This window comes from Lactuca virosa, chromosome 2 (assembly GCF_052849685.1).
Source record: "Lactuca virosa cultivar CGN04683 chromosome 2, Lactuca_virosa_CGN04683_v6, whole genome shotgun sequence".
Classification (NCBI taxonomy): Eukaryota; Viridiplantae; Streptophyta; class Magnoliopsida; order Asterales; family Asteraceae; genus Lactuca; species Lactuca virosa.
In genome coordinates, this window is record NC_136427.1 from 285,612,366 (window position 1) to 285,623,996 (window position 11,631).

At 34.0% G+C, this 11,631-nt stretch overlaps 1 protein-coding gene and 2 non-coding genes across 3 annotated transcripts; 1 reads left to right on the forward strand and 2 right to left on the reverse strand.

Moving 5' to 3' along the window:
• Positions 1 to 3,171: 3,171 nt before the first annotated feature.
• TRNAK-CUU (transfer RNA lysine (anticodon CUU)) lies at positions 3,172 to 3,244 on the reverse strand. Its single transcript has one exon. It is a non-coding gene; the product is annotated as a tRNA-Lys (tRNA).
• An 84-nt stretch (positions 3,245 to 3,328) lies between these two features.
• On the reverse strand, positions 3,329 to 3,401 carry TRNAK-CUU (transfer RNA lysine (anticodon CUU)). Its single transcript has one exon. It is a non-coding gene; the product is annotated as a tRNA-Lys (tRNA).
• A 97-nt stretch (positions 3,402 to 3,498) lies between these two features.
• On the forward strand, positions 3,499 to 6,147 carry LOC145161291 (uncharacterized). Its single transcript, XM_079080792.1, has 10 exons — positions 3,499 to 3,741; positions 3,824 to 3,872; positions 4,401 to 4,507; positions 4,641 to 4,686; positions 4,770 to 4,904; positions 5,026 to 5,115; positions 5,195 to 5,296; positions 5,365 to 5,448; positions 5,538 to 5,602; positions 5,710 to 6,147. The coding sequence occupies exons 1-10, from the start codon at positions 3,623 to 3,625 to the stop codon at positions 5,906 to 5,908; spliced, it is 996 nt and encodes a 331-aa protein (XP_078936918.1). The 5' UTR covers positions 3,499 to 3,622; the 3' UTR covers positions 5,909 to 6,147.
• Positions 6,148 to 11,631: the final 5,484 nt, after the last annotated feature.

Below are 11,631 nucleotides of genomic sequence, written 5' to 3' on the forward strand. Positions count from 1 at the left end.
CAAGGCTCAAAGGAGAAGAAGTAGATCCAGAAGCTAGCCCTCTTTTGCTACACTTTCTGGTAATCAAGCTTATCACTTGTCTTATAGTTCTATAGATCTCCTTTTTGTCACTTTTATGGAGTTTTGGGTCCAACAAGCTTAATCCTTAAGACCTGGTCGTCCCAAGTCGATTCACCTTCAGATCTAGGTTCTGGAATCGAGTACATGGCATGAGAATGCAAGCTTTATGGCCATGATAGCCCATGCACCCCTTTAGACCTCATTTTTGGGTCCTTTAAGCATATACTCCCATGCATGCACGTAAAGTTCGTAACTTTATGTGCTAGATCGATCTTAGAAGCCCATATCTACATTTTGGACAAGTATTGTACGTCAAAAATCGAAATTTAGGGCATAGACATTATCGACTCGACGAGTCCAGAGTATTGAGTCCCCTTTCTGATATGGTTCAAAGGAACCCCCAGTCGAGTGTTAACAAGGTCGGACAGGTCCTGGGGAGTGTTTCGATGTATTAAGATATAGCCATAATATTGGAATCATGGGACTCGACGAGTGCAAGAACACACTCGGCGAGTCCAAGGCAATCTCCTTACCCGCAAGAACCGACTCGACGATTTGTTCATACGACTCGGCGAGTCGTAGACTGGACGTGTTCATATGATGAAGGAGGACTTGACGAGTTGTTCATACAACTCGACGAGTCAGATGAAGGACGACTTGATGTTGTTACAGAAGGAGAACTCGTCGAGTCTTTGCTAAACTCGACGAGTAGAGTCGAGTTAATGAATAGAAGAAAGGATAGGGACTCGACGAGTTGGTGGCCCAACTCGGCGAGTCAGGTCAACTGGAAGTTAATTTTGACCAGTACTTTGATTTTGACCAAGGGGTAGATTGGTCATTTACTTCAAAAAGGAATCATCAGTTGATTCAGAGTTTTGTGATTGTAGCCGGGAGTCGCCGGAGCAGCAGATAGGGATTCTCACTCGGGATATCAGCAGCCAATTATCTTTGAACTGTATTTTTGGGGTGTTACACATAAGAGATGAATAACTTGGGGAAACCCTTTATCTTTGAATCTACACAGCGGTGTTGTGCTCGAGTGCAAATCTGATCGAGAATATGGCGATGAGGTTGTTGAATTGACGGCACCGCTAAGGTTGTAAGTTCTTTCAATAGAGTTGCAGGTTTTAGAAGAGATGAAGGGGAGGTGGATGAGTTTAAATCGATGCATTCTCTCTTGATGAACTAAGCAAAGGAGGCGATGAGTTTATCAGAAGGGAAGTGACGATAGTGGACTTTCTTGTATGTGTGTATGAATCTGAATGTTTGTGAATCATAAATCTCTCCTTCTTCCTCCGGTCAATCAATCTGCCCCTCACCCTTTCTTAATTTTTCTTTAATGGCTTCAGTAGATTTGATTTCCTGCATCTTGTTTTTTCTAGACTGTGTTGAATCTATATTGAGCCATGAGAAGCTGTTGATCCTGATTATCACCCAGATGGCCTCAAAAACTTGTGTTTGCCAACATCGTTGGATCAAATCACCACAAAGCATATACTTGGAAATCATTTGGAAGCTAAACTAGCTTCCAAACTATTGATTACTCAATCAGAAACTGCTAAGGTTTCGTATGTTACTATGGATCAAGAAAATAAAATATTGTGTGGGTTTTATTGAGTAAGAAAATGAAGATCAGACCCGAGTTTTGATGAAGATCAAATTTGGATTTGTTCTTCAAATGGAGGTTGAAATGTTTTTAATTACAGTGTGTATCTATGTGTGTGTGTGTGTGATAGATGAAGAGAGAATGTGGGCCCCTTCTTATTTTTTTAACTATTAAAATAATTAAATTAGTATTAGATTTAAAATGAAATGAAAGAAAAATGGAAAATAAATACCCCAAGGATATTACTGTCATTTCAATATTCAGAGAGACCAAAAACACAACGAAACTAACTCAAAAGGACCATGAAGCCAAAAAAGTCGAGGTTTGGACTAAAACCCCTTAAAAATGCATACAACATGAACCATTTTTGCAATTTTGTCTATTTTAAATAATTTTATGTTATTTTATATATTTCAGCTAACTTATCAGCTAATTTTTTCCTAAATGTCATTTTTTATCAACTAACTTATAAGTTAGCAACTATCTTTTCAGTTAGTACTCTAAACATCGTTTTACTGAATAACTCAAGAATGTAACATATAGCGACAAAAATAGTAAAACATTTCATGAATGATAAAAATATTAATTTCTACTCCCAACCCAAAAAATTGCATATACATATTAAAATTAAAGAAAATTCTATTATAATTATGTGAGGAAAATGGTGTAATTATAATCAGTGTCACATAAATCTTTATGGGTCGTGTAAAGCTCATCTTTCTTAATCGATATTTTGTTCTTACGGACGGTTTTCCTAAACTTCAAGTGACGGATAATCTACAATATGACACTTGAAGTTCTAGGCACAAAACATGAAGTAACAAACTAAACTCGTGCATGGAATGTTTCAGTACGTAGGAAAGCTAAAAATGTAGTGCATAATAGGAAAAAATATGCACACAATTCCCTTAAAATGTACACGGATGAAGAAAATAAAGTTTTTTTTTTTTCAAAAAGTTATATAACATTTAGGATTGGAAGTATCATATCTGATGTGTTCACAAGGTGTCATACATCCTATTATGTTGAAAAATAAACCAACTTTAGAATAACTACATTAAATTTAACTTTCAAACATTGTTTGTGAACATTATTTTTGTGCGACTTTACCATCCTCAACGTTTGCTTTAAACAATTTTTCTTATTCATGCAATACATGATAGAAGGTGTACATGTTAGACATGCTCCAAAAAGGATGGAACGACCTAAGAAATAGATTAGTTCTCGTTCTTTCATGTGCACAAAAGATGTAAATATCACATCCATATTCATTATTAAAGTTAACATATAACCAGGGACGGATGCAGGATTTCGTAGTAGGTGTTTCCGGTGACACATTTTTCTTTTACGTAGTCGCACAATATTAAAAAAACGAAAGATTTGAAAATTTTACATCGTGTCCGAAAAAACAGAGGTTGTCGGTGTCACTACGGACAGTAGCGTAGCCAGAATTTTGGTTTAAAGTAAGCCCAAACAATTTATTTGTGGAAGTTATAGAAAAAAAACGCCCACCGTGGGGCTCGAACCCACGACCACAAGGTTAAGAGCCTTGCGCTCTACCAACTGAGCTAGACGGGCTTTTGTTCTAATTCTTACTTTAAGAATTAAATACAAAAACTGAACCACATCAAAAAAACAATTAATGTGTTATTTAAAAAGACACGCCCACCGTGGGGCTCGAACCCACGACCACAAGGTTAAGAGCCTTGCGCTCTACCAACTGAGCTAGACGGGCTTTTGTTCGGTTTTAAATTTTATTCAATAACATCATGGAAGGAGCTACATCAAAATTAAAATAGCAAGTCGCCAATTCCAAAACAGATAATAGTATTTTAACTGGTATTTTATTTTTACAATTTCGTCCACGATTCGACTGTATTTTAGGGTTTGCAGAGGTTAAATTTGGTGGGTTGAGTTTTTGCTTCGTTGTGTCGTCGTCGGAATCTGAAAGTGAACATGGGAATATTGGGATGGTCAACGATGCTTGAACTGACAGTGACTGTAGCTGTAATTTGTGGATTAGGTTTAATAGTTGCCATTGTTATTGAAACATTTCGAAGAAGATTGAACCACAAGTATTTTCTTCTGAAACCCAAATTTTACCATGATATTGATCTGAGTATGTCTTTGTTTCTGATGTTGGTTCTCTTTTGACAGTCATCTCGAAGCTCACCCGATCTTCGAAGATCCAAATTCTTTGAAACAGGTACGTTCCTATCTGAATTTCCGATGTTCTATCTCTTACGAATTGTCACGTATCTGTATCTTATTGGACTTAGGAAGGACAAGTTTAGTTGCCCATGATTTCTTAGGGGTTTATAGCACTTGACCTTCTAGTGTATACCTACTTATACTATCTCGCTTTAATTGCTGCTCCTTAGGTCTTTGGGGGACTGGTGATCTTCGTTTCATATTCATGTTAGAGGTTCTGATCAAATTGAACTAGGAGCTCCCTCATTTCTTTGCACTTTGCTTTGCTAGAATTGTTGTCAATGAAGAATAGAGTGAAATAGGGATAGAGATATATGTGTGCAAAAGCTATCATATAATGAATGTGGCAAGATCCTCAATTAAAGAAACATAATTCTTGCTCAAAACCAACATAATAAATCCCAAAATTCTTTTGTGAACGGTTTAGTTTCATTGAAAACTCTTAGTTATATATGTTTAATGTTTTTGGTAAATTGATAGTGGACTAGTGGGTAGTAAACTCTATTTGAGAAATTTATTGCAGGTTGAATGTCCTTATATATATGATCCTGCAGAAAAATATATCTCATTGATCATTCCTGCATACAATGAAGAACTTAGACTGCCTGCAGCTCTTGATGAGACAATGAAGTGAGTAAAGGCATCAACTTTCCATCTCCTTTTCTTCAGTTGTAAAGCAAGCAATCATATTAGGATTTTACATATAAAGAACATGAATTGAAGAATTTCTTGTTTGATCAATGTGTTCAATTTTCATGTGCAGCTATCTTCAAGAACGTGCAGGGAAGGACAACTCATTTTCATATGAGGTATATCTTTTAGATATTTTCTAGCCAAATAAATGCTTGCATTCAAGGTTATGAAACTTTGAAATGAATTGATTCTTGAACAGGTGATAGTGGTTGATGATGGAAGTTCAGATGGGACAAAAAGAGTAGCATTTGACTTTGTGAGGAAGTATAAAGTAGACAATGTTAGGGTTGTTCTTCTTGGAAAGAATCAAGGCAAAGGAGAAGCTATAAGAAAAGTGAGCCTAATCCATATGATGATTCATTGCCCATTTTATATAAATATGATATGATATGATTTGATTTGATCCATGTCAACTGATGAAAGCTTCTTGCTTATGTGAAAGCATTGTAAAACAGGGAATGCTTCATTCACGGGGCAAATTACTTCTGATGCTGGATGCTGACGGGGCAACCAAAGTTGATGACATGGAAAAGCTTGAAAAGCAGGTTGGTGTCCTCCATAGTCACATATAAGTTAAACTGAGGGTATATTTGTAAATATGAATTGATGTTTTTTCTGTATTAGATCCTTGCAGTTGCTGAAATGAAACCGGATGAAGATGTTGCAGATATCCCCATTGTGGCATTCGGTTCTCGTGCTCATTTGGAGAAAAAAGCTTTAGCTACAGTTAGTTCCTTGTGTATCCTTTTTTCTTCTTTTCATTTTTTCTTTTCTTAATAATTTTTTTTTTTTAGAGGAAATGGTACCGAAACTTTTTGATGAAAGGGTTCCATGTTGTGGTGCTTCTGGCTGCTGGCCCTGGAGTCCGTGATACACAGGTTATATTTATTGTTAGTTTATATTTTATTTCTCTGTAATAAAAATATGAGATCTGAAGAAAAAAAAAACATTTTTGAATTGTTATTAGTGTGGGTTTAAGATGTTTACTAGAGCAGCTGCAAGGAAGCTTTTCACTAACATCCGTTTAAAGAGGTATGAACTCTGTGAGCATACTGATTATGTTTGTATAAATCCCATCTTTTAATTTTTTTTTTTTTTTTTTTTTTTTTTTTTTTTTTTTTTTTTTATGGTGGATGCAGGTGGTGTTTTGATGTGGAATTAGTTTATTTAAGCAAATACTTTGGGATTCCAATAATAGAGATATCAGTAACTTGGTCTGAAATCCCGGGATCGAAGGTGAGTCCATTAAGCATTGTGAACATGGTGTGGGAAATGGGTCTGATGTCTATGGGATATAGAGCTGGTATTTGGAAAATACACAAGACTCGTGAATCTTAGTTGTAATCCCCAAATTGCCCTTGGTATACAACAAACTATCAAATGTAAGTTAGGTTAACCACAAACAACAGTTTCTATCTGATTATTCTTTTTGATTTTGCGGGATTCCTTATTTGCTAGGAAAACTGTATACTGATTATGAGTGACAATTATACGGATTGTTAAGCTTTTGGGTTTGAATTTGAAGAAAGTGTGTGATCTCTTGTTGTTATATCGACTATTGATCATGCCATTTTGCATCTTTATCTTGTTTATATGAATGATCCTGAATTTCAACTTATTTTATAAAGCAAAGTGCTTGTGCTGACTCTCCAGTTTCCATACAAGCTTGCTTAAGGACGATCAAACAACCATTCCTTCATGAATCATGATGGTGGGCTGGTGGCATTACTTTGGTAATACCAAACTATGATTCATAATTCTGATGAAGGCTAATTCTATTTATAATACCAAACCTTCATAGCTCTTACATATGACTCTTATTGAAATACTAAAACTATTAATGATAAAAAGGAAATAGATAAACAAAAACACACAGTTTTGAAGGTGGATTTCGTACATTAGGGACTTAGTACTATGATTTTAATTTATAAGAAGAAAAAAGTTGCCCAACGTTGATACAAGAAGTTACTTACTTGTACTGTGACACTATGGAAGAAGCCTGATGCGACATGTAATTGTTGTAACAGATATATAATTCGGCTTCATGCGTGGGATGTCAATGACAAACAATTCACATTGAGAGGTGACATTATGAATCATGTTGACTCTTGGCAGACAATTATGGAAAAATTTAAGTCTAAACTTTTCAAGTGGAAAACCAAGACTTTAAGTTTGTAGGAGATTAACTATCTTAAACGTGGTGTTGAGCAATTTTCAAGGTTCCGGATATGAGTTTGAACTCTTTGGAATCTTTAAGTGATGGTTTCCTTAGGAGTGCGGATATAGGGAAGAGAAAATTGCATCGGATTACTTGGAAAAAGATTATGGCTAGCAAAGGAGTTGGCAGTTTGTTCTTGTTTAATAACGGAAATGCCCTCTTTTTACCAACATGAGGGGTTTTGGGCGCGAGTTATAAAACATTATATAGTCATGATGGTTTATTTGGAAGAAGTGAATTGAGGAATTTTTTTTGTGATCATTGGATCAATATTGTTGGAGCTGTTAATCAATTACAACAAAAGGAGTTTATTTGGAAGATTTGTGTAAGATTCAAGTGGGAAATGGGTTAAGAAATTATTTGCTTAAACAATTTCTTAGACTTTATGCCTTTGATCTATATATGATCATTGTGTTGTTTCAAGTTTTTCTACTTTGGATGGGTTGGATGCATATTAGAAAAAGAGAGTCGGGAGCTCAATGCGTGATTATGAGATGTTGGAGCGGTTATTGGACTCGTTAGGCAATTTCTCTATATTTTTTTTGGAAATTCGGTACATTGATCACCACGGGAGTTCATACTACATGGAACAATTTTGTTCCTATAAAATTGAACATACTTCTTTGGATGATTTCTTTGAACCGGTTGAATCTAAGTGATAAATGTATGGAATTGAACATTGTTTTTTACCTTATCCATGATAATAGCATTGAAAATGTTGATCATGTTTTTTGTTACTTGATAGTCGATTACTGCAATTTGGAGCTTTATTGGTACTTTGTGGAATATTGATTTTCCGTTGATTGTTCGTGGGCATATATTTTTCTTTGTGTGATATAAAAAATGCTTTTATGCAGTTGTGATCACTGTGTTTTGGGTTTTGTGGAAATTTCGAGACAACTTGATTTTTGAAAGGTTAAACCCAAGAAATCAGACATTTTTGATGATATTGTCTTCTGGTTAGATTTGTAATAGAAGGAAAATACGTAAGAGAAACCGGATAATTCCTCATTCTCTTTCCATATAGCTCTGCTCATTTGTAATTTTCTGTTCTATAGATTCTTACTAGAATTTTTTTTAAATATATTCAGCCGTTCCAAAACAAAATTCATTTATTTCGTTCGTCGTTACATTTTATGTAGCCGAAGAGGCCCACCCAATTTTGGGTTTTGAATAACAATCAAAATCTTTTGATATCTTGAAACATTTGTGTGCACATGATACTAAACAAATAATGGAATGTCATCATGGTATATTAAAATGAGATCTCCATCTACCAATATAGAAGATTGGATCTGGTAATGATTGCAAAATACATCTTTAAAATCGGAGAGTTCCACTATTTTAAAACACTTTTTTCGCCAAAGTAATTCTTTGTGGCGTTCATTAGTTCAATAGATAAAATCATAAAATCACTTCTTTTTCAAACATCATAATTCACTATAAAATATTTTCCTCCAAAAACAATACTTCAACTTTCTAAAAAATGCTTTGATTTAGTGATCAGATACTCAAATATTTTTAACAGAGATAAATTAAAATATAACAATTGTTAAAAACAATGAAACTGAGTTATAACTTAAATTTTGCAGCTTTTAGGTATTCATAAATATTTGGATCTAAAAGCTGAAAACATACTTATATAATATTTAAAAATAATATTTAAAATTGAAAAAGTGGATGAAATTATTTGATCAAAACGTAAAGCAAAGGGGACCATTTCACAACAAGTTTTAAGCAAAATGAAACCTCCAAACGTGCAACCCATACTCTCACTCCCACTTCCTTGGTGAATCTCAAAGCAATGTCATAAACTTACAATCATGAGTTGCTATCTCAATATATTGCTTAAAAATATGGGAACACAATAGTTTATTAAGATTATACTGTTTGGTAAATCTCTAGATAAACTAGATAAAAAATATAAAATAATATAAAAAATATTTAAAAAATATTTTTTTTATAATTAATTAAAAGTATTTTAGAAAGAATTGTCAAAAAGCTATAGAAAAACTAGTCCAAATAGCTTTTAAAAATATAAATTATAATCTAACTTTTAGCGTGATAAACATGAAAACTTAAAAAATATCGAAAAAAATAAACTAGTTTATAAGGTAGATGTGGCATCACCAGTACAACCTAAGTTAAGTAAGTTAAGTAGATCGATTATCATTAAAAAAAGGTTTGAATTTTTTTTTCCAAAAGAAGTATATACACCTATAGTTTTATCAATTTTAACACTAATAGAAAAACTTTTATAAATAAATATGTTTTTTAAACTTGGTTGCTAACACATAACAGGTGCAAAAGACAACCATGATAAGCATTTTTTATTGTGAAAATTTGGTATCAAATTGTATTAAGTTGACATCTTATAACTAAATATTTTCCAGCAAGTGACATTGGATTTTTATTGGAAAACAATGTGAATCTCATATAATAATAAACTAAGAGTCATGGACTCATGGTTGATTACTTGATTTGTCATCACATGGGCTGAGTACGTTCTTGCAAGTTGCATCATAGGACTGATCTTTTATAAGGTTTTCAAATTGTCATGTATTGCTGTATTGCTATTGCAAGGTAAAAAATAATTTATAAATTAGTTTTTAAAAAAACTAGGTAGAATTTCAACTAGTTTATTGTGTATTTTTTCTTTTCTTTCAAATATATCATTATTAATTATAAAAAACACATTCCTCTTAAACAATTGTTATGTGTTTGTAGTTGTATTTTTCTTAACTTTAAATTACTATTTAAGTTTTTCTCTTTAGAACGGGAACTTTCAAACGAGGGTTTCTGAGTCATTTTTCGGGCACCGACTAATCCCTCATTGCAAATATGAGGCTATGTCTCATGCACCGAGTTACTTCAAGCGAACCTTCATGACCACATGGGTTGAGTAGTACTAAAATTTAAACATAGGTCAATATGTTATCTATCATATCTTTCACATATCTTACTAAGTCATCACAACTCAAGTGCTAGAATTACTATTTAAGTTAGTAACTTATTTAAGTATGTGTCGAAATTGAAATGATTCAACTTAGTTTTAACTTGTTTATTTAAGACAAAACTGCAAGATTGGTCCCTGTGGTATTCAAAAAACTTTGGATACGGTCCAAAAAGTTTTTCACTTGTATAGAAGGTCCAAAATCAAGGTTTTTCTGTGTTTTTAGTCCAAAAAAATTTAAAATGATGGTTATACCCTTTTACTTTGTTTTTTATATTTTTCAAATACTATTTTAATATAAAAATAAAAAAGAAAAGAAAATAATTATCTCTCTCTCTCTCTCTCTCTCTCTCTCTCTCTCGCGTATCTACAACATCGGCGACAAAAAGGAGAATCGACAACCCTCCTCCAGCCCTCATTCATGTCGACCAGAAACAACCAAACACCCCTGAGGGTCGTCGCTTCCATCTACTGCTACTCCAGTGTTTCTTTCCCCTTATCCCTCGTGTTTTGTCAATGGAATAGAAGGAGAAAAACCAAGGAGGCTACCGGAGCAGCCCCCTCGCTGTAACAGTCACCCAGCAACGTAAGTCGCCTTCGTTTCTTGTTTCATTTTGGCGATGGACCAAACCTCCACCGAACCACCCCTGTTTTGCTTTCGTTCTTCCTCCTTCTCCCTTCAATCAAGTCGGTTACCTTTCCCCCTCAATTTGTGGCTGCCGATAACAAGCGAAGAGCCTAGGGGAGTTCGTCGGAGATTGACTCCTTCTCGCGATCTGTTTGACCACCAGATCACCATTTTGACTGCTTCCATTCGTGTTCCTTCTTCTCTCTCCCGATCAGTGAAGACGAAGAGTAAACCCACAAAGGGTCGTCGGTCTGGTCTCGATGGACCCCCTTGCCCATCCTTGCGATTTCCCATCTGCACCTCAGCTCCCGTCGATCTGCCTTTCATTCGTTTGTTCCTTGTCCAATATGATGGAGACGATATTTATTCAAAGTTTTTTATAGGATTTACAATGGTGTGAATTGGTTTATTGGTGTAACAAAGAAGGGAATCAGCCATAGATGAGGTAGAAATAATAGAAGGGATGAGGAAGACGATCGGGTTAGAGAGAGAGAGAGAGAGAGAGAGATGGTGCGTACAGTGGGAGTAAAGGGTGAGTGGGCCAATTCTTTATTTTTTAATTATTAAATTGTTAAGAAAATGGTAAAATAATACAAAAAAAGAAATTAAAAGGGCAAAATAGACATTTCAAGTTTTTTAGGACTAAAATCAAAGAAAATTCCTTATTTTGGACCTTTCATGCAAGTCAAAAACTTTTTGGACCTATCCAAAATTTTTTGAATACCACAGGGACCAATTTTATAGTTTTGTCTTTATTTAACATATTTTGGTTGCGGAAAATTAAAAGGTCAACCCGAAGTTACCACGCTTATATACTTTGTAAGCTATATGTGTAACAAATGTAAATTAAATGAGATAATATTTGAATTTCTACTAAGGAAAATAAAAAACAAAAGTCGACCATTTGTAGTTTTGCCTTCATTTAAACTGTTTGGTTATAGTTTGTTTAGTTGGTGGAATATTTCTTGTATTTGATATTAATTTGAATTTTCCTAGTAGAAGTCACGAAAAAACATTATATTTTTTCATCATAATTAATAAAAATATAATATTTTTAAAGATAATATCTGATAAAACTAGTAGATAAGAATTAAATAACAAGTTGTCATAAAGAAGTCAAGGTTAAAACCAGTTTACACATAATTTTTACTAAAACAAAACTTATCATGTCTCCCACTCGATTCAAACGTGGGCGATTATGGAGTCAGTAGTAAACCAACATAATCCGATACTATGATTCCCAATAAAATATAAATGGAATG